The 23666-nt window shown below is 41.7% G+C and overlaps 1 protein-coding gene across 5 annotated transcripts in view; it reads right to left on the bottom strand.

Annotated features, from left to right (window-relative positions):
- LOC137374374 (rho GTPase-activating protein 6) overlaps positions 1–23666 on the bottom strand; it is a 642504-nt gene that overhangs the window by 84050 nt on the left and 534788 nt on the right. For all 5 annotated transcript variants that reach the window (XM_068040369.1, XM_068040368.1, XM_068040371.1 and 2 more), the window contains one exon: positions 12174–12430. In XM_068040369.1, coding sequence (XP_067896470.1) covers positions 12174–12430 — 257 coding nt within the window. The remainder of the gene's footprint in view (positions 1–12173; positions 12431–23666) is intronic.

Raw genomic sequence — 23666 nt, forward strand, 5'->3', positions numbered from 1 at the left:
AGCAGAGCCTTCTCTCCAGGCACTAAACTGCCTTCTAAGCCTCAAATGTGATGGGAAGAAGTGCATGCTCATCACGAGTCACAGGTTCACCACCTGTCATGTTGGTAAAGGCCAGAAAACAGGTGCAAGATCCTCTGAATTTGCAACTAAGGTGCCCAACACCTTTCTGAGGACCCTCATTGCAAGACTGATTTACCCTGAGGCAGTCAGCGTGTCAGGCCTTGCCATTCTGACACATAGATAGTGCCATGTACCCACTCCTTGTCCTTCCCCCGCCACCCACCCTCTACCCACAGCCTGCCCCCATCCAGCCCTCCACTGCGCGCCCAAAAATGAGCTTGTTTGAATTTCTAGGTCTTTATTTGCTTTCTACATTGCTCAGTAAGGATGTTACAGAATTCTACATAACCCTTGCAGGGGTCTCACTTGACTGTTACATGCAGTTACACAAGTATCCGAAAACTGCCAATTTCACCCGACCAGCAGACAGAAAGCATTCAACTATTCATTTCTATTTTGGTGTCGATGTGTAAAATTTAGCACAGTTTCTCAACTTCAACATTGTGTTTATCAAATTGTTTGGATTTACACAGACAGGTTAAAATCAACTTACATATCACTCAACTACTCACAGCCCTAACCTTTTCCGCTACAGCTTACATCGATTTAAGCGGCTCTGTTGAGCGAAGTTGATTTGCCTGCTATAAGCTTTGGAAGGGAAAGCCAATGTCAGCCCCAGACAGCATCCAGAGGTTTGGAAGTTTGTTAAAAAGCTTACAAAGCTAAAGTAAATCGAATTAAAGGGACAGTAATATGTTCCTCCTGTTAGTCAGAATCTAGCCTGATGAATCAATTTATATCCAAAACTGGTGATTGTCTAGTGTTTATCACATTTCTGTCTGTAGGCGATTTCTGTGTGCAATTTAGCTTCCGTATTCCCTACATTACAACAGTGACTACACTTCAAAAGTACTGCATTGTTGTAAAGTGCTTTGGGATATCCTGAGGACGTGAAAGGTGCATTATAAATGCAAGTATTTCTTTCTTTTCTGTCTGGTGCTAAGGGCGGCACAGTGGCGCAGTGGTTAGCACCGCAGCCTCACAGCTCCAGGGACCCGGGTTCGATTCCGGGTACTGCCTGTGTGGAGTTTGCAAGTTCTCCCTGTGTCTGCGTGGGTTTTCTCCGGGTGCTCCGGTTTCCTCCCACAAGCCAAAAGACTTGCAGGTTGGTAGGTAAATTGGCCATTATAAATTGTCACTAGTATAGGTAGGTGGTAGGGAAATATAGGGACAGGTGGGGATGTGATAGGAATATGGGATTAGTGTAGGATTAGAATAAATGGGTGGTTGATGTTCGGCACAGACTCGGTGGGCCGAAGGGCCTGTTTCAGTGCTGTATCTCTAATCTAAAAGAGTGGATCAATGAAGGGTTCAGAGCAGTTTGAATCCACCCATCAGGGTGAAGAGTTTTTCAGACATCTTTTAATTTCAGCTCTTGGTTTTGCTCTAATCTGGTATTATAATTCCTAGTTTCTCTGCTCTGGTTCAGTGTTGGACAAAAGTCACCAATTGGCAATGAAGAGTTGCCTCAAATAACCAGCACGCTTCATAGAAAGCAACCATGGCCTATATAATTAATTTCTATGGCGATGATAAGTCACAAGAAATTGTCTGGGTATAGACAGTTGACTATGAATGGGTGATATAAGTGGCAGGGACTATATGGGGAATTTCAAGTATTTGTATTCCCATTAACTGCATTTTTGATTACCAACAAGAATTTTTACTCTCAAGGGCAGAGCCGAAGCTATCAGGAATAGTTGTTGGGTAGTACAGAACTTGAGTATTGCTGAAAAAGAGACATGTCAAAGTTTTCCGTCTTGCACTCATCAGGACAGTCCACAAGAATACCAATGTAAGGGAAAACAACAGCTTTATACTGTATGAGAAGGGACTGCCGATTGGTTGGCAAGTGAACTCTGATTGGTAGAGGCATTTCCATGTTTAAGCTAAACAAAATAAGTGACAGCCATTCACTGGTTCATTCTTCAGAGCAATGCCTTGATCAATCAGAGTCAAGCTACTGGGTTTAAATTTCAAACCAAGCTTGGCAGTTAACTGTCAGTCACTGTAAACTGGAGCATTCTCCATGGCAATGCCTCTACCAGAGTTCATCTGCCAACCAATCAGCACTCTCTTCTCATACAGTGTAAAGTTGTTGTTTTCCCTTACATTGGTTATTCTTGCGTATTATCCTGATGAGTGCAAGATGAAAAACTTTGACAACATGTCTCTATTTTCAGCAATACTCAAGCTATCAGCAACTATTTTTTTCCATTGTCTTTCACTCCTTTGCTCGTCAGAAAGATGAGTAGATGCTGGAAAAGCCGATTTACCCTTTCCAATTTGCCTCCCTGTGAGCCCACAGATTTAGGAGATTCAGGTAAATAAATGCTCCAGAGGGGAGCACAAAAAGCTGCTTTGCTGACCCTCACTAATTCTGTTGGCAAGCAGTTGGCAATGCATCTGGCATAGGGTGCGGTGGGTGTGCTGGTTCTGTTACTGGACTAGTGATCTAGAAGCCTGGGCTAATAATCAAGAGAACATGAGATCAAATCCCATCGTGGAAGTTTGGGAAATTAGAAAAACTTGGAAATAAAAGTTGGCATCAGTAAAAGTAACCATTACTGATAGTCAGAAAATTGCAACTGGTTCACTAATGTGAAGGGAAGGAATCTTGCCATCCTTATCCAGTCTGACCTATATATGACCCCAGCCCCACACCAATGTGATTGACTCTTAATTGCCAGCACATGGTTGGAACAAATCAGTGGTTTAAGCAGGTGTCCACCACTGTTTTTACAGGATATCTGGGCAATAATGTTAGGATGTGGGCATCACTGCAAGTCTAAGAACGAGTACTTAAAAAAAAAAATCTGCATTTAAACAGAAGCTACATGTGATTATTTTTTAAAACTCTGACAGCTCTGCGACAGGGGCAGCTGCCAGTGAAATCACTGGACCAAGCTGCCGTTAGTGCTAACATCTATCATTCAGAGCAGTGGTAAGAGAGCATATTTCATTTCTGTTGCAAGTAGAGTCATTTGTGGCAGAGAAGGAAGCCATTCGGCCCATAGAGTCCATGCCGCTCTCTGCAGAGCAATTCAGTCAGTCCCATTCCCCTGCTCGATCCCCATAGCCTTGCAAATTTCTTTCCTTCAAGTGTCCATCCAATTTCCTTTTGAAATCATTGATTGTTTTTGCTTCCACCACCCTCCTGGGCAGTGAGTTCCAGGTCATTATCATTCACTGCGTTAAAAAGTTCTTCCTCACAATTCCCCTGCATCTCTAGCCCAAAACCTTCAATCTGTGTCCTCTCGTCCTTGTAGCATCAGTTAATGGGAACAGTTTTACCTTATCTAACTTATGTAACTAAGTCAGTCATTATCTTGTACACCTCTATCAAATCTCCCCTCAATCTCCTTTGCTCCAGGGAGAAGAACCCCAGCTTTTCCAACCTAACCTTGTAACTAAAATTCCCCATCCCTGAACACAATACTTTAGTTGGGGCCTAACCAGAGCTCTGTAAAGGTTCAGCATTACTTCCCTGCTTTTGTACCCAATGCCTCTATATATGAAGCCCAAGATCCCATGTGCTTTGCTAACCACTCTCTCAATTTGTCCTGCCACCTTCAAAGATTGATGCACATACACCCTCAGGTCCCTCTGTTCCTACACACTCTTTAGAACTGTGCCATTCAGTCCATATTGCCTCACCCGACCCTTCTGCCAAAATGCATCACCTCACACTTCTCTATATTAAATTCCATCTGCCACTTATCTGCCCATTCTGCTAGCCTATCTATGTCCTGTTGCAAGCAGTTCGTTTCATCTTCACTGTTTTCCACTCCTCCAAGTTTGGTGTCATAGGCAAATTTTGAAATTCTACTCTGTATTCCAAGATCCAAGTCATTTATATGTAGCAAAAAAAGCAGTGACCCTAGAACTGACCCTTGGAGAACACCACTGTCTACCATCCTCCACTCTGAATAACAAGCATTTAACACGACTCGCTGTTTTCTGTCCTTAAACTAATTTTTTATCCTAATGGACACTGATCTTCCTATTCCAGTAGCCTCAATTTTGTTAACGAGCCTTTTATGTGGTACTTTATCAAACACTGTGTAAAATCCATATAGATAACATCCATTGCATTCCCTTCATCAACCTGCTCTGTTACTTCATCAAAAAATTCAATTAGATTAGTCAAGCATGATCTGCCTTTCACAAATCTGTGCTGGCTATCCTTAGCTAGCTCAAACCTCTCTAATTGTTGATTTTTTCCCTGATTATTGTTTCTAAAACCTTACCCACCACTGATATTAAACTAACTGGCTGTAGTTGCTAGGACTGTCCTTACACCATTTCTTGAAGAAGAGTTTCACATTTGCCACTCTCCAATCCTCTGGCATCTCCTCAATATCGAGGGAAGATTGGAAGATTATGGTAAGCCCTTCTGCTATCTCCATCCTCACTTGCTTTAGCAACCTGGGATACAAGCCATCTGGACCAGGTGACCCATCTACTCTAAACATAGCCAACCTTTCCATGACCTCATCCCTCTCAATTTTTACCCTATCCATTGCCTCTACTCTCTCCACTTCTACTGATATTTTGTCAGACTCCTCTTCCTTAGTAAGCACCGATACAAAGTACCCATTAAGTATTCTAGCCTTGACCTGCGCCTCAAGCATTTATCATCTTTGTCCCTAATAGGCCCCACTCCACCTCTTACTACTCACTTACTATTTACATGCCAGATGATGATTTTTGGGTTCCCTTTTATGTTGACTGCCATTCTATTCACATATTTTTCTCTTTGCCAGTCTTATTTTCCTCTCCACCTCCCCTCTCAATCTATTGTATTTGACTTGGTTCTCACTTGAATTCCCCTGACATGCAGCATACAACCTCTTTTGTTTCATCGAAATCTCTATCTCCATCGTCATCCAAGGAGCCCTGTTTTTGGTTCCCCTACCTTTTGCCCTTGTTGGAATGTACCTAGCCTGTACCTGAAGCATCTCTTCCTTAAAGATAACCCACTGTTCCATTACAGTTTTTCCTGTCAGTCTTTGCTTTCATTTTATCCTGGCTAGATCCTTTCTCATTGCATTGAAATTAGCCCTCTTCTAATCCAGTCCTTCTATGTTATATCATTCCTTGCTTTTCTGCATTCCTACTCTAAACATTATGATACTGTTACCATCAGGTGAGAAGGGGTCCAGGGGTTCCCTCTCAGCCTTTGCCTGGTTTAACCGTAACAGGGCTTAATTTTAGAAACACCGTGTTTTTAGCTCCCCCTTGGTGAATCCTTGTTCACTGCTCCAATTGTAAGGCAAAGAAATCATGCAGGTTTCCTTAGATTTAAACAAGAAAGGTGGAAGTTTATTAACCTTAAACGTAATCTGGTTAACGACTACGAATATGCGACACGACCACGCTAGCATAAACACACACGCAGATAGAGACAAAAAAAGTAGAAAGGAATAAAGGGGAAAGTTTGAGGTAATATCAGGATTATAATTACAGAATTCAAACTGTCCTGTATCTCATTCAAAAGCCTGGATCAGCCGGTCAGTCATGTGACCAGCTGGTTTAACCAGTCCTGCCTTTGTGGAATTCAAAGCTCTCAGTGAGGGGAGTGTAGGGCTGTCTCTTACCGACAAGATATGGAACCATTGCCCAGGCCAATCTCTGTAATTGAATCAGTGAGCAATTCTTTTGTCTCTCCAAGCACCATCTCTTAGTATGCAAATGTCCTCCAGCCAAATGTCTGGTGATCTCTTTAAACAAGTCATTTCTTTACTCCAGCAACCGTGTAAAATTAACGTTCACATGACGATATTAATATGTCTCATTCTTGGCAGGTGGGGGTCTTCACCCAGCGGAATGATTTTTTTACAAGAGCATTTTATTAAAAGGGACTAGAGTGAAAATAATTATAGGAAAACACACATGCATCTCTCTCATTCATTCTCATTCATTCAGAAATCCTAACAGTTGTTACAGCCTGTCTTTTCTTGGTAACACTGCTACTTTAAACTGCCCTTTTTGGCATCCCAATAAACATGTGATTATTGGGGACTTTTTTTTTCAGTTCGCACATTTCCATGACTGCCTAGGGTCTCTTTGTTCTAGTTGAGATCTGCAGGGGGAAGGTTAGATTTAATTAGCCCTAGGTTGGAGTTCGGCTCAGGGGCGGCAGCAGTGGGCGGTTCCACTCTGAACTCTCTTTCTGTGCTTTGGTGAGTAATGCAAGGGCTTTTCACCTTAGGGGATGGTTGGTTCCCTTTTTCCTGACTGTGGGGGAGGATTATTTGCTAATCTCCCATTTGTCCCAGAGGACACTCCTGCTTGCAGGTATTTGTCCAGATTCTGCTGCACTCCCCTGTGGCACTTTGACTAGGTGAGGCATCATTTTCACGGTTTCTCTGCCCTCTTGAGGACTCTCTTTGTCTCTGTAGGTTCCTGTAAATGCTGTTAGCCATTCTGGTGGGGTGCTTCTACTGTCTGCATTTACGTAGGAGGATGCAGGGTCCAACTTTTCAAATATTTCAGGGTTGGGGTTGACTGGACAGTAGTCACTTCCATTTAGGATTTCTCCCAGACTTCCTTTAATTTGCCCTCTTGGTCCCTTTTCCCCTGTTCCTTTCTAACCTGTTGCCAGCCTTGTGCCTGTCTGTCCCCTTTTGTTCTCAGCAGGGATCCCTTACAGTTCACCAGCCCTCTGCTGGAGGGTCCTCCAAATACATCTACAGGACTTAGGGGTGCAGGTTTCACTGTACATTGGGGTTTCTCCTCAACCGGACACATGTGGCAACTCCTACGGTACTCCACCACATCTTTCTGGAGTTTTGGCCAGTCAAACTGCTGTCTTATGTGGACTTTGACTTTTCGTATACTGACATGTACAGCCATTGCATTCTCATGGGTCACTCCTACTATTTCTCTCTGGTACCTCTGGGGCACCACTAACTGGTGAACCACTGTCCACTCCTTGCTCTCAGGTCTGTGAGGAGAACTCCATTTCCTCATCAGTACCTCATTCTTTAAATAGCAGCAATCAGGGACTCCCTCTGCTTCAATTTTAGACTGGGCAGCCAGTGCTAACTCACGCAATACTGGGTCAGCTTGCTGAACCTAAGCTAGGGAAGATCCATTTAACTCAATCCTTGCGTCTTCTAACTTTCCAAAGAAAGTCTCAGACAGACAGACCGACCTCATGGTCATCTACCTGCAGTGCCAATGCAGTCTCCTCTGGGGGAGCTGGAGCTGGTTTGATCATGGCCTGATTCATTAAACATTCAGGAAACTGAAAGGGACTGTCTCCTGCCACTGCCCTGTCTCTCTGACCTCCTGCGGTCTCTCTTTCACTACTGGGGAAGCTACCACCTTCATCCCCGCCAGATCATTACCTAGGAGCAGGTCAACCCCATCGACAGGAAAACTAGTGACAATTCCTATTCGTTATTCCCATTTTGCTAGCATGTAGCACAGGGAGCAATCCAGAGATTACTATCGTCAAGGTCCTACTCTTCGATTTCCTCACTAGCTCCTGAAAATCTGACTGTAGGCGCTCAATGCCTGCCCTCTCTATGTCATTGGTACCAACGTGTACCACAACTTCTGGTTCATTCTCTTCCCCCTGCAGAATATTCTGCACCCTCTCCATGATGGCCTTTACCCTGAAACCAGGGAGGCAACAGACCATGCCGGATTCACAATGACAGTTACAGAAATTCCCCCTGACTATGGAATCTCCTATAACAACTGCATTTCTACAGTTTGCTGCTCCCTCCTGTACAGTCCCTTTCCCATTGGTGCCATGGTCTGGACTGCACTCCTTCAGGGTACTGTCACTCCCAGCAGTTTCCAATGCTGAGTACCAGTTTGAGGGTGGCACACAGCCTCCTGCAACTCCTGCCTTTTTCTACTCTTCCGTATGGTCACCCACCTACTATCCTGAACTCTTATTGCCTGTGGAGTGACCACCTCTTGGAAAGTATGATCCAGGAAACTCTCCTGCTTCCTGATGCTCCGCAGTGACTCCAGCTGCCCCTCAAGCTTGGAAATCCTGAGCCTGAGCTGAAGCAGCTGATGACACTTCATAAACATGTGGTTCACCAAGTAGCAATTTGCTTCTTTTAAAAAAAATTACAGGGCACTCTGAAGTCAAGCTCAGGGAAGAAATAATGTCAGTTCCTTGATAGCATGGCTGTCTATCGCTGAGTCAACTGACACTGCTGATTTTCTGGCTTTTTATAAAAAATTGCTAATCAAATCACTGCACCCCTTTTCTCCACTTCTGTAGCTTGCACATAGTGTAGTGTGACAGTAAACTATGTTCAGCACTACACGCTCTCCTGAACACAGTCATGTTCTGGAAGTGCCTTCATTGAGCTGCATCAATAAATCAAACTAATTGCACTTGATTGCCCATTAACTTAGAAACCAATCCTCAAAATCAAAATCCTGCCTTCCAGGCCCTGCTGATCCATCCAGCAAGCAAAGACAACTGACAACTGAGAACATGTTTCTCAAAAAACCCCAAAAGAAAAGGCAGTCAACCGTGGCTAACAAAGGATTGTATAAGATTAAAAGAAAAGGGCTATAATGTTGCCAGAAATAGTAGTAAACCTGAGGATTGGGAGGATTTTAGAATACAGCAAAGGAGGACCAAGAAACTGGCAAAGCAAATAGAATATGAATGTAAAATAGCAAAAACATAAAAAAATGGACTGTAAAAGCTTCTATAGGTATGTAAAAAGGAAACATTTGGCTAAGACAAATGTGGGTCCATTACAGGCAGAGTCAGGAGAATTTATAATGGGGAATAGAGAAATGGCAGAGAAGCTAAATTATTACTTTGTGTTGTCTTCACTGAGGAAGATCCAAGACATCTCCTAGAATTAGAGATCCAAGGGATAACGGAGAATGAGGAATTGAAGGAAATTAGTATTAGTAAGAAGGTTGTATTGGAGAAATTAATGGGGCTGAAGGCTGATAAGTCCCCAGGACCTGATATTCTACATCCCAGAGTGTTGAAAGAGGTAGCTATGGAGATAGTGGATGCATTGGTGATCATCTTCCAAAATTCTATAGATTCTGGAGCGGTTCCTGCCAATTGGAAGGTAGCAAATGTCACCCCACTATTTAAGAAGGGAGGGAGAGAGAAAACAGGGAACTACAGACCTTACATCAGAAGTAGGGCAAATGCTAGAATTTATTCTAAAGGGTGTGATAAATGGGCACTTGGATAATAATGATCTGATTGGGCATAGTCACCATGGATTTATGAATGGGAAATCATGTTTGACAAACCTGGGAGTCGGTGGACATAATATACTTTGATTTTCAGAAGGCTTTTGCTAAAGTCCCGCACAGGAGGTTGGTTAGCACAATTAAAGCACATGGGATAGGAGGTAATATACAGGCAGAAAACAGAGAATAGGAATAGACGGGTCATTCTTGCGTTGGCAGGCTGTGACTAGTGGGGTACCACTAGGATCAGTATTTTGGCCCCTGATGCTCACAATATAAATCAATGATTTGGATGTGGGGACCAAATGTAATATTTCCAAGTTCGCAGATGACACAAAACTAGGTGAGAATGTGTGTTGTTAGGAAGATGCAAAACAGCTTCAAGGGGATTTGGACAGACTTAGTGATTGGGCAAGAACATGGCAGAAGGAATATAATGTGGAAAAATGTGAGGTTATCCACTTTGGTAGAGTATTGCTTAAATGGTAAGAAATTAAAAAGTGTAGATGTACAAAGGGACCTGGGTGTCCTCATCAATAAGTCACTGAAAGCTAGCATACAGGTGCAGCAAGCAATTAGGAAGACTAATAGCATGTTAGCCTTTATCGCAAGAGGATTTGAGTGCAGGAGTGGTGAAGTCTTGCTTCAATTGTATAGAACCTTGGTTAGACCGCACTTGGACTGCTGTGTGCCGTTTTGGTCCCCTTACCTTAGGAAGGATATTATTGCCATAGAGGGAGTGAACAAAGGCTCACCAGACTTGTTCACGGGATGGTGGAACTGTCCTATGGACAGGGATTGGGGAACTGGACCTGTATTCTCTTGAGTTTCAAAGAATGAGAGGTGATCGCATTGAAACCTACAAATACTAAAAGGAATAGACAGGGTAGATGCAGGTAAGATGTTTCTCCTGGTTGGGAAGTCTAGAACCAGGGGACACAATTTCAAAACAAAGGGGAAGCCACTTAGGACAGAGATAAGGAGAATTTTTTTTTTTACTCTGAGGGTTGTGAATCTTTGGAATTCTTTACCCCAGAGGACTGTGGTAGCTCAGTCATTGAGTATGTTTAAAGCAGAGACTGACAGATTTCTAAATATCAATGCCATAAAGAGATATGGGGATAGTGTGGGAAAAAGGCATTGAAGTGGATGATCAGACATAATCATACTGAATGGCAGAGCAGGCTCGATGGGCTGAATGGCCTACTCCTGTTCCTAATCACAACCTCCAAAATTACTCAAACTGACTTGATCAACACTAGGAATAAAATGAAAAATAAAATGAGAGAGAGATCTTGTATATCCTGCTGCAAAGCTAATGCTCAAGTTGTTATGAGCTATAAAGTACAAATTAGCCCTCTTCAGGGCCACCTTCAGGCGCTTACCCATTGTCTCTCGAGATAAGGAGGCCAAAGAGAAGAGAAGCCCTCTTCAGTAAAATAAAGAGCTTGTATTTATTCAGCACCTTTCATAACCTCAGTACTCCAACCTATCTTAATTATATTTAAATGAATTAATATCTTGTTTCACCCTGTCCCTAGGGAGCCTGTTCCATAGATTGGCCACACATTCACTGAGATAATGGGTTGGATTCTATAGAGCCTTCGACGTCAGTATCTATGGTGGGTGGGGGCTCCTGAAGATGGCCCTGGATGAGGCCAACCACGGATCTCAACACTGGCAGGGCCCAGCCAGATATTGTCAGCGGCGTGAGGCCTCGTAGTGGCCCCCCTGCCACTCAGCGATGGGACTGCAATTTAAATATGTAAATAAATGAAAATACCTGAATTAATTACTCTCTCGTTATCTCCTAATGTCCTGCCGCAATCTTCACCCTGGCGGCCAGCACTGCCGCGCCTTTGGATCCCTGACGGGGAAATGAGCAGCAACACTCAAGGGGAAGGGGGGAGGAGGCAAGTTTCTCAGTGCAGGAGGTGGGGTCAAATTAGCATCATAGGCTTAGGTGATGGTGGGAAGGGTTATAGTTTAAAGTTTGTGCAGTTCGGGAGGGGGATGGGGGGAGATCAGATGGTAAAGGTAAGTGTTTTTGGGGGGGAAAGGGCAAATAATTAATTTGTTATGGTGGGGGGGTAGTGGGAGAGGGGCAAAGGAGATGTATTTATTCAATTCTATTTCATCTTTCTTTAAATATTTAAATTTGCTGGTAGGGCTAACAACTCCTTAAAAATGGCATCAGCGCACAGGCAGCTGGCGCCATTGCCGGGAAAGGATAGCCCGCCCTCTCCATGTGAGTGGGGGTGGGGGGGGGGGTGGGGGGGGTGGGCAGCTCACCCCAGCTATTTAAATGAGGTGCCGTGCTTGGAATCACGGCGGCTGTTTGGCGTGCAGCCCACACGGGTGGGCTGCCATTGTTTTCGTCTGCCGCCGATTTTGGCCGTGGGCTTATCGAATTGAGCCCAATATTTCAGCTGCAAATTAGCAAAAAAAAAATTATGTGGCACCAGTGCAGCGTTTGTCAGTCGGCTTCCATTTGTACTATGTGCTGACATTCAAACATTGTATAACATCATCTCAAAAGATAATATGCATTTGAGTACTGTGAAGATATATATCCAGAATCTATCCATAATCTGAACGAGAAAGCACACATGGAAATTTTCAGATCATGGGCATCCTCTCATTCCCTGTTGCTGCACTCTATGTCTGCACACAGTTTAGTAAAGTGTATAATTATATAATAACCTACTGTGTGCAACAAGTTTTAATCTTTGTTGAATCAATGTCAGAAAAGCATTAACATATAAATATATATGGGACACAAGAGTGGAAGATTTTTAGAAGTATATATAGGACAAATTTTGACAGGGTGGTTACTAAGCTTAATATATTACCCGTCTTCTCACACGTGGGACCGCTTCAGGCGTATTTGGTGATGTTGGTTCATTTAGAGTTTCTGAGGTTGAGCTGAGAGATGAATTGCTGCTTGAGAGTTCTTTGTTCTGTCTTCTTGTTCCAAATGGCAAGATTGATGCCACCAGGTCCAAATTGTCTTTCTGCTCTTCTTTCAGAGCATCCTGCTTTTGTTTATGGGCTCGATCATTCACAATCACTTGCGACAATGGCATAGCAAATGCATGTGGTGCGAATTCTGTCGATATATAAAAAAAATTTTTGTCTAAAATTGGAAAAGTCATGTCAATTACTTTATCAAATTTTTTTTTTTAAAAGCATGTGGACAGAAGTTGGACTGATTCATGTGAGCCACTCAATACAATCTCATTATTCTGTGTGTTTAATCAATATGGAACAAAGTAGCTTATAATTCAAATCACATTTCACTTCTTGTCGCGTTACCTCGATCCATGATTGGAGAGATTGAAGCAGTACCCGTGTGTGAGGCATGCAAATCCTATTGACATTACAAGGTAGTTTACATGACAACATCCTGGGTCCTGCAGTAATGGATCAGACACCCATTATAAATGCCACATGAATTTTTATTCATTTTCATCAAATAGAAATTTAGTCTCAAAAGACTAAAGAGAAATAACTTGAAAATTATACCAAAAATCTGCAATTTATAGAACACCCAAGAAAGTGATCTGCACTTGCCAAGGCAAGGCATATATTTTCCACTGTCAACTGTCCTTATAGCACTTGATTAATACATTCGAATAGCTCTGATAAAGTCCACTACTGGCATCTGGTGCTCAACTGTTTGCACAATACTGTTGCACATATGGCCTCATCTACATGTATCCTTTCTGTTGCTCTTGTGCTGAGCCAGTGATTTGACCCAATAATATTTTTTCTCAGATTTCCTTCATCTTTGCACTTTAAAAAAAAAAGTGGGAGCTGACATGAATTTTCAATGAATTATAGAGTAATCATAGTATACATTCCCAGTGAAACAATAGTCTAAAAAACAATACTGGCAATTCATTTGTCATTTGACAAAAGCACATAAATTGTGGTTAAAAAGGTACCAACTAAATAAAACATCCATCAAACTGGAACTTAAAACACTGCCAAAAAAATCTTCAAAGTTGGCTAGACTGATGCTGTCATCATAACAAAAACTCTTATGGAATTTTCAAAGTAGTCTTAAACATAAAAATCTATTTTTGTCATAGAGTATCTTAATTAAGTAGGAACTTCCATTTATATAGCGCCTTTCACAACCTCAGGATGCTCCAAAGCTCTTTACACCCAAAGTACTTTTGAAGTGTAGTCACTGTTGTAATGTAAGAAACATGGCAGTCAATTTGCAAAGAAGGCCTGAAACAGTAACAAGATAATGGGCAGATAATCCATTTTAGTAATGCTGTTGGTTGAGGGATAAACATTGGCAGGACAGGTGAGAAGAGCAGGAAAGTTCTCCTTCAATATAGTGCTATTGGATCTTTTACATCTGCCCATCAAGGCAGACTGGGCTTTTTTAATGCCTTATCTGAAAGATAATGGGCAGGATTTTCAGGCCCTACCAAGGTTCAGAACAGAGGCAGATGAAGCCCGAAAATAATAGTGCTGCCCGATATGCTGGTTTCCCGACCCCTGTTCCTGGCACTGGACATTTTGGCTGAGGCAGGTTTAAGGCCCGGCAGGGCTGCCCACCCCCATGAGGCAGGCAGTGAATTAGGATCATCGAAAGCCTTGTTGAGGGCAGTTAAAGGAGGCTGACTGGGATTTTCCAGTCAGCCTCCAGTTTCCCAAAGCGACAGGAGGCAGTTTAACTGCCTGGAGGCCTGCACCCAGCAGCAGACCTTCAGGCCCTCCCTGCCCACCTAGGTGCATGTGCAGCCTGTAAAGGGATTCCCCCCACCACCCCACGGTTGTGCCTGGCTGCTTTATCTATTTTTTATTTGAATTTATAAAAAAAGTTGATGAGAGAGCATCTCCATGTTGAAACACCTTCTCAGTTACCTACCCTCTATTGCAGGCTTCTGCTCCTCTGAAACTGTATGGCCCTCTGATTGGCCCTCCAACTTCAAGAGCTGCCCACCACCCTTAACTGGACAGGGAATCTCTCTCAATGCTAATTAAGGGGGGCCCCCCTACCCCAGTCAAAATCTCAGAGTGACCAATTCCCCCCGGGCACACGTTCCGGACCCAAAAACAGTTCCAATTCCTGTTTCCCACCCCTGAAGTGAAAATTCAGCCCAGTATCTCTGACAGTATGGCACTGCAGTGTCAGCCTAGATTAGGTACTCAAGTGGGCTTTAAACTCACGACCTCTTAAGACCAATAATAACTTTTCTATGTGTAGGAGAAAATGGCTGATCACGAGAGGTGGTTATACTGGGTTCTGAACTTCACCCTACCGAGTGATTACCTTAAAAACACAGTGTGCCTTAGAGATGCATATATGACATGTAGCTGAAACCAGAACAGCAATAATATCAGCAACAAAACGGAATGTAGGGATGTACATAGATTGGAAATAAAATTAGTTAAATTGTCAGATTGCGTATGCTAGAGGAAGAATCCTATAACAAAGTGAGGTCTGCTACAGATATCGCCTTGGGCTCAATTATGTCAATTGCTCCCTTAAGTGACCGAAAGGCCTCGATTTTAGAAAAAGCAAGATGGTGGCTAAATGGATTTTCAAAATATATTTAAGCAATTTAATTAGTTAAACTTCTTCCCTTTACTGGCAGGTTTTGCTGAATTGATTTGATATTTCATACTTCCTTAGTGGACCCTTATTGGCAATTTTTCTAATCAAGTTCATGACTTTTGATTCATATATCTTTATCTTTTCAGTTATGATTTGATGCTCCCCAATATGTAAATTCAACCAACTGGGTCCATGTGTGACCGAAATTTGAATATATACTGGAATGATACTGAAGTGTTATGCATGAAATGGAAGAGCTGAAGAACTAAGCAATCAAGGAGTGGGACAAATGCAATGAAGGTGTTTCCCTCAAGGCAGCTTAGCCCTACTTATCTCATGGACAGTGACCATGTAAAAGGATATTTTGAATAAAGTGGAACACTCAGTTCTATGGATAATTGACAGTGCAGTGTTCCACTCTAGTCAAACATCCCTTTAAGTGTAACATGCATCCTGAATTCAAGCAGTCTGATCAAGAATGGCCTTGCTCAAATAATTAAAATACAGCAACATTGTGGTACAAACGTTCCCAGAATTTTTGCATTTCATCTACCAGAGCATTCAACTTGAAACTGAAAGGGCTTATTTAAAAAAAAATTAAAGAAAGCTCCACTGTTGGTAAGATATATTCTAATCCTTCCACAATGCTGTTTATTAAATCACACTGAAAGGGTCACACTGTGCTTCACAATTCATTAGGTCAGAGCTAGGTTTTAAACTGGCTTCATGTGCCTAGTCATCACTTGCTGATGCTGATTCCATATTTAAGAAGAATCTTAATGATTAATCCAGCAGACTGAACTACATTTCTTCCAGGGTGTTTTCATGATAAAAGCGGCATAAAGATCAGGTGCAAGTAACCCTAATATGCATTCATGTGCTATTCATGTGCTACTTTACCATGTTCCCTCTGTCAGACTGGGGCAAAAGCATTACTCAAAAATATATTAATTCTTGGTATATGGGTGTCCCCGACATTTACTGCCCATCCCTAGCTGGCCTGAAGTGGCCTTTTTCAACCCTTGCGGTCTGCTGTTGTGATTTGGTATAATTGATTTGCTTGCTAGGCCACTTTGGAAAGCAGTTAAGAGTCAACAGCGTTGGGGTGTGATTTCAGTCAAATGTGAGCCAGACTAGACAAGGATGGCAGATTTCCTTTCTTAAAGGACATTAGGTCAATCTGGCAGCATCATGGTAATGTCTTTCTTCCAGTTTAAAAGAATGGAATTCAGATTTTCAGGTTTTGACAGTGGGATCTGAACTCTCATTCTCTAGATTAATTCAGGCCTCCAGATTATTTATCCAGCAGCACAACAAGTACATTCCTGTACTCCATTTAAACCATACTCATATACTCAAGTCACCATTTATAGCTTTGTACACAGGAAAAATGGATACATCTAACTCATTTTAGTCTGGATTCCTACCCTCACCGGGACAGAAGTTTTAAATCCACCCATTGTGTTTAGCCCTAGGGCAAGTCCTAACTCAAGTCTTACAAGAGAATCTTCAACCGCTTACTAAGGAAGAAGAGCTGATGTGGTTTCCTGTTGCCCTCCTCACGGTTTGGCTGCCTAAAACAGGCATTAAGCCCCTTGCATGTGTCAATCTTCCAGAAATTCCGCCGCCCTGAATGGAGCAGGCATAGGGCTTACTCTACTCAGGACGACTTAAGTCTACATGTGGCCTAACTAGTGGTCCTTAAAGGGACTGCGGGAGGATGCCACTTTAAAAAAAAAGTCATTTTGATATGCAGCCACCGAGAGCAGGCCAAGTTCACAGCAATCCCAAAAGGCACCACCTGACTCCTCCTTGTTTGCCCTACCCAGGACCTTCCTTCACCGCAGTGGCCTGACATTCATCTCCGCTATGCCTCTGAGACACTTGGTGACATACAATAGGCACCTGCAGCTTTCTGGTCTCAAACAGGCCTACCTATTCCAGCATGATCCAATTTCTACTCCATGTTCTCCCTGCCTGTTTCTGGGGGGGAAAAAACCCTCTTTCAGTGATATGTATTGTTTCTTTTGGGCCTCCTTATCTCGAGAGACAATGGATACGCGCCTGGAGGTGGTCAGTGGTTTGTGAAGCAGCGCCTGGAGTGGCTATAAAGGCCAATTCTGGAGTGACAGGCTCTTCCACAGGTGCTGCAGAGAAATTTGTTTGTCGGGGCTGTTGTACAGTTGGCTCTCCCCTTGCGCCTCTGTCTTTTTTCCTGCCAACTACTAAGTCTCTTCGACTCGCCACAATTTAGCCCTGTCTTTATGGCTGCCCGCCAGCTCTGGCGAATGCTGGCAACTGACTCCCACGTATTGTACTTGCACAGTATGTAACTACACACTACAGGGCACCCTCTTATGTTGAATGTTCTATCCAGAGAGTATCATAGAATGATGCAGCAGAGAAGAGGCCATTTGGCCCAACATATCTATGCCAGCTCTTCAAAAGAGCTATCCAATTAGCCCCACTCCCCTGCTCTTCCCATAGCTCAGCAAATTTCTACTTTTCAAGTATATATTGCTACAAAAGGTTTTATTTTTGTACTAAAATCTTGGACTTGTGTGTTTTAAAAAGCTAAGAAAAGGATTTTTGCTCAATGAAAGACACCTGCAAATAATTGGAATTCCTGCAATGTTTTGAAAGGAAGTTCATAACAAAAAGTCGAACTTAATGGGTGCTTTGAAAGGAAGTTGAACTTGTACAAAGACAGGAAAGCCAGCAATTTCAAGGAAACCACAGGGGTTTGACCTTTCTTCAGAGCAGCTTTTGAGTGATAGGGGAGACACTGTGTCTGGACTTGTGACCATGTTCAGGAAGGTTCTTTCTTCACTTTGGACCCTTTAAAAAGCCAGTGAATTGGAGAAAGAGCAGGCATTTGAAATCTTTGCTTTGACCTACGTGCAGCAAGAGAGGAAGACCCAGAAAAGTGTTGGCTCTCTCTGTAAAGGAGACTTTCATCTCTGTAAAGGAATCCTACATCTCTTGAGAAGAAACCCTGCATCCTGTGTCCTAAGAAATCCTGATGGCTAAAGAATTCTTCTACTGCTAGACTGCTGCTGACCTATGCAGACCTTTTGCTACCACCCCTGATGGAAGACCTATGTGACGCCTGCTGCAGTTAATTTGCCAATGAACACCTATCCATCACAGACTGTTCATCAACCTTGCCTGGAGAGACTTTGAGTGGCATTCAACTATTCGACTCTGGGACACCTCACCGTACCAAAAACATCCTACTAGAACATGATCAACTTAATCATTTTAATTATTCCATCTATTCCTAAAAAACAGCTGTAAACCAAAATCCTTTTCGCCCGGTTAACTGTTTTTTTAAATGTATGTGTGTGTGCGCATGAGGGTTAAGGAAATAAGGAAGTTTTTCATATATATATATATAGATTTATCACGTTAGTAGTTAAGACTTATTATTTCTTTTCTAATAAATAGTTAATATTGTTGTTTAAAGAAACCTGGCTTGGTATGCTTTATTCCGGGGGACAAGTAAAGCATTTAATTTGGCTATTCATCGGTAGGTGGGAAACTTTATTTGATATGCTATGACCAGTGCAGTAGTGGGACTGAATTAACAGTGCATTTCTCCCGCCTTTTCATAATGATATCCAGTTCCCTTTTGAAAGTTATTACTGAATCTGCTTAAACACCCTTTCAGGCACTGCATTACAGATAACAACTTGCTGCCCAAAAACATTTCTCCTCATCTTACCTCTAGTTCTTTTGCCAATCAAATCACCTTAAATCAATGTCCTCTAGTTACTGAACCTTCTGCTACTGGAAACGGTTTCTCCTCAATTACTCTATCAAAACCCTTCATGGTTTGGGACACTTCTATTGAATCTCCCCTTGATCCTCTCAGCTCTAAAGAGAATAACCCCAGGTTCTCCAGTATCTCCACATAGCTGAAGTTCTGGATCCCTGGTACCATTCCAGTAAAACATTCTATACCCTCTCCATATCTTGGCTTCCTTTTGAAAGCTTGTGCCCAGAATTAGCCACAATACTTACATTACCACACCAACTTGAGTGTTTTTCAAACATACCACCACCACGAGCGCAGAAATACACTTACCACCATTTATCAAAATCTGACAAAGGTGTCAGGCTTGGCTTAGTGTTAGCGCTGTCATCGGAATAAGAATGTTGTGGGTTCAAATCCCACTTCTGAGACTTGAGAACATAAGGCAGACCACTGAGGGAGCGCTTTACTGTCAGAGGTACCAACTTTCAGATCAGGCATTAAACCGAGGGCCCCTATGCCCTCTTGGTGGATACAAAAGATCCTATGACATTAATCTGAAGAGCAGAGAATTTTCCCAGTGGCCTGCCCAATGTTTATCCCTCAACAAATATTACAAGGAGATTATCTGGTCATTATCTCATTGTTGTTCATGGACTCATGCTCAATGCATATTAACTATCATGTTTCCTATTTTACAATGGTGACTACATTTCAAAAGTACTTAATTGATTGTAAAACACATTGGAATGTCCGAGGTCGTGAATGATTGTAAAACACATTGGAATGTCCGAGGTCGTGAAAGGTGCTATATAAGCACAAGTCTTTCTTTCATATAGCCATTCCTTAATTTATAATGTTCTTGCCATAGATTATTACTTATTTGCACTATAGTTCCTCATAACAAAAAAAAGTAGAGAAGGTTAACACTGGTGCAATCCCAGCAGATAACAGTAATGGCTATTTGAGGATTGCTCCTACCCATTTTTGTTTTGTTAAACATCTTTCTTCTCGTTCAAAGTCAAGCATGAGAAACCAGTGTAGAGTTACAGAATGGAGATGTGGAACAAAAGAAAAAGGAGCATGGAACTCCAGGTTAGCATTAGTGTTGTCCAAACAAAGGAAGCATAGGATTACAAGCAACTGGCATAAGGGTGTAATACTAAGTTTTATTACTATACATCACTGGCTCGCCCTCTCACATTACAGCAGGGATTGGAGAAGCAGCCAACCAGGGAATACAGAGTGCACAGGACCCACAGACTGATCTGCTTCATGAAGCAGTTTGTTCACATCTCAACCTGGGTAGAATGGAGGATCTATAACTGATGAAACTGAGGCACGAAAGGGAGTTGTGACTGAGGTTTGCTGCAAGATCTGCAGAGATAATCAACCATCCAAACACACTAAACAGTGGCATTGAAGTCACTATCGCCTTCAACTTCTGTGCCAAAAGCTCCTTCAAAGGAGCTTTCATTCAACGCGCCCTGAATAACTTATCAATGGCCAACAGAAACAGAGATAACAAATCTGTTTTTTTAAAAACATCTCTCCCATTAAAAAAGGCAACACCCTTCTGAAAATTATTTGGCACAGCTTCCCTCATTGGTCTGTAAACACACAATCCTGTAAACCACATCAATGATATCTGTCACAACGTGCCTTTGTGTCACCTTATGCTAGAGTGAAAAATTGATGCATGGGTCTTCCTAAAACGCTCCCTTCTTCAAAAGGCAAAACAGTTTACCAAATAGTTTTTATGGAGACATTATTTGCAAATGCTGTAAAGTGCACCAAACTCAAAAGGCATGAAAGAAAAACATTTTTTGAAACTATGGTAGTTTGACTTCATGCCAATAAAGTCATCCATGATGGGGAGGAAATGGCCTTGCATGATTTAACACTAATAGTGTGATCGTTTCCTCCCTATGGATGATATTTTAAAATTATTTAAATTACAAAACAGTCATCATTACAAATGAAAATCTTTATTTTTGCATTTATGCATTTTAAGGTACCTTTTGCTTACAATCTATTATTCTTTGCGGGAGCACTGGCCACCTCAATACCAGTCTGCAACTGTGTGAATTGCAAAGGGGATATGGTAGCATTGTGGTTATATTACTGGACTAATGATCAAAGAGATACAGCTTAGAACCACCATGGCAGCTGGGGAATTTAAATTCTGTTATCCTGGTAATTAAATAAATCTGTAAATAAAGCTAGTATTAGTAACGTGACCTTTAGGGAAGGAAACCTACTGTCCATACCTGGTCTGGCCTACATGTGACCCCAGACCCACAACAATTCATAACTCCCCTCTGAAATGGCCTAACAAGTTTTATTCAATTGTATTCAAGCAAGAGACTCACCATCAGATTCAAGGGCAATTAGGGATGGGTAATAAATGCTGGCCCTACCAGCGACACCCACGTCCCATGAATTAATAAAAAGAGCACTTGCCTTACAAATAAGTGGGATGCAAATATACTCTTAACATGATGCAAATATGGATCTTGGATCAAAATCCTCCAAAATATTTTCTTGAACAATGAGAAGCAGAATCTTAGACACAATGAATTAATTAATCATTCATTGAGTTCCTGAACTAACAAGTACAATGATCTTACAACGCTACAGAAACTGTTGTGGTACATTTACACACACACATTATGCCCTCTAAATATTTAGTGTATGCCAATTTTCCATTTTGGGACTAACCTTTTTCAATAAAATCCAGATATGTTTTTTTTTTCTTAGTTTCTCAATTTCCATGCCACCTGCCTAAACACCCCACCAAACCTTTATAGTTGTTAAACTACACCATGAAACTTGAAAGACTTTCATGGGTTTAAGAATTTTAGAAGACAAACTTGGGAGTCTTTGTATTAGATAGTGACTGGCATAGTGTACTACCTCACTATACAAAAAGGGAAGCAACGTACATGAGGAAAAGGGAAAGCGATGGCATGTTAGCTCAGAGCTGGAAATTACTGCATAGTTTGAGTTTTGTAATCCTTGTGAAACTATGACAGAATTTCCCATTTTCTATTAAATGAAACCATTAAGCAAAGGAAGTTCTGCATTGAGACAAGGAGTGAAGTGTGTGGTAAATTTAAACATGTTGATAACAAACACATGACTCTTTTCAAAAGGAAGCAACAAAGCCATTTCTGGCCATCTGTGGACCACAGAGAAACACAAATACCCTTTGTCATCATTTATCATGCTGGCATGTGCAAAAACAAATGGCTGTAAATACTGATGCGAATTCGGTTTTTCACATTTCTCCACATTCTCCGATAAAATAGCATAGATGATTCAGAGCTTTCACAATAAGCACCCCATTGAACAGACAAGACCATGGAATATTTATCAAAAGGAGTTGATAGAGATTCCAATATAAGCTGTTCAACATGGTGCTTATATATTTTGTTATAAAAATCACGGTTCATTCAATCTGTCTCATTTCCATCTTTAATTTAACAGGCATCATTAGCAGCATGAATTAAGTGTGCAATATCATTTATAATAAAAAACAAAAAGTCCTGGAAATACTCAGCAGGTCTGGCAGCACGTGTGGTGAGAGAAGCAAAGTTCACATTTCGGGTCTGTGACCTTTCATCCTGCTGAGTATTTCTAACACTTTTTGTTTTTATTTCAGATTTCCTGCATCTGCAGTATTTTGCTTTTATTTCAGTGTAATATTGTTTGTTAGCCATGTCTTGCACACAAACAGGATCTTTCAATGGGTGTGGGGCCACCGCTGAAATGTAATAATGTCCACAAAATCCACCCCAAAATAAGTTTAAAAAAATACACTTTTTTTTTCAAAAAATAGAAATAAAATGTTCATATACAGGTCAAGCATATTCAACAATTCAGTGTGGAATTGTATAAAAATGTCTTCTAACAGCCTGTGCATTCAGCTCCAAAACTATGGAAAGCTGTATATAACAGCCTGGTTAAAAACTTAGTTCTACCAACTGAGCCTAGCTCGTTTTTTAGCAAAGGATTATTTACTGTTTGATGATAATGATCACTATTCCCAAGAGGTGGTTTGCTAATGTTAAAGTGCAATGTTTCACACTAGTCTATTAATAGGTTATCTGGAAGATCTCTGCTTAGCTATTAGTGGAAAAAGTCATTAGTTCTTTAATTAAGGTCACATGCAAGGGATGGGCCAAAACGTATCAGTGTCCCCACTCACTCATCTGAGGTTCTGCAATTTTTAGTCAATTTGAGCTCAACGAATTGCAGAAGATAGCACTTATGTCGCAGCTTCATGTGGGCACAAATTTACATTTCCACTTGTACATGAACCACAATGGCAATAAACCATTTCAAAAAAAGCTCCAAATAATTGTCTTGGGCTATAAAAATGATTAAAGGGCTATTGTCTTCAGGGGAAGAGAAGTGCCAGGGCATGATTTGGGCTGAAACAGAGAAGAACTACGATATTTATGTTACCTTCATGATACCATTACTTGCAAGTGACTTGATGACATGTTTCCTGTGATTTGATTTATGGCACTGCATGCATAAAAGTTAACAAATGAGAAAAGGATTTCCAAATCCAATGAACACAATGCCTTGTAATCTTCAATTGATGAAGAAAAGTAAGTGATATTGTCCATGGTAATTGAAATTTAAATTTTTGGATATGGATGTTCCTGGTCAGGCTGGCATTTATTGCCCCACCCCTAGTTACACTTGAGAAAGTGGTGGTAGGCCTTCTCTTGAACTGCCACTGTTCGTGTGGTGAAGGTACTCACCAGCAAGGAGTCTCTATTGTAGAAACATTTATATTGTGAATACCCTCCACATGCCAACATACTTAGCACATGAAAACATGATGGCAACTGATAAGGACAGAAACTATGGGCCACTGCCCCAGACCGCTACCTTCCTCTCTTGCATGAACTCGATCCAGCCCATTTTGTCTCCAGTGGAAGAATTCCACAAATCAAAAAAAAACTCTCAACCTTGTGTTTCAATTTGGTAGTCAAATAT

Source organism: Heterodontus francisci, chromosome 10 (genome assembly GCF_036365525.1).
Source record: "Heterodontus francisci isolate sHetFra1 chromosome 10, sHetFra1.hap1, whole genome shotgun sequence".
In the NCBI taxonomy this organism is placed as follows: Eukaryota; Metazoa; Chordata; class Chondrichthyes; order Heterodontiformes; family Heterodontidae; genus Heterodontus; species Heterodontus francisci.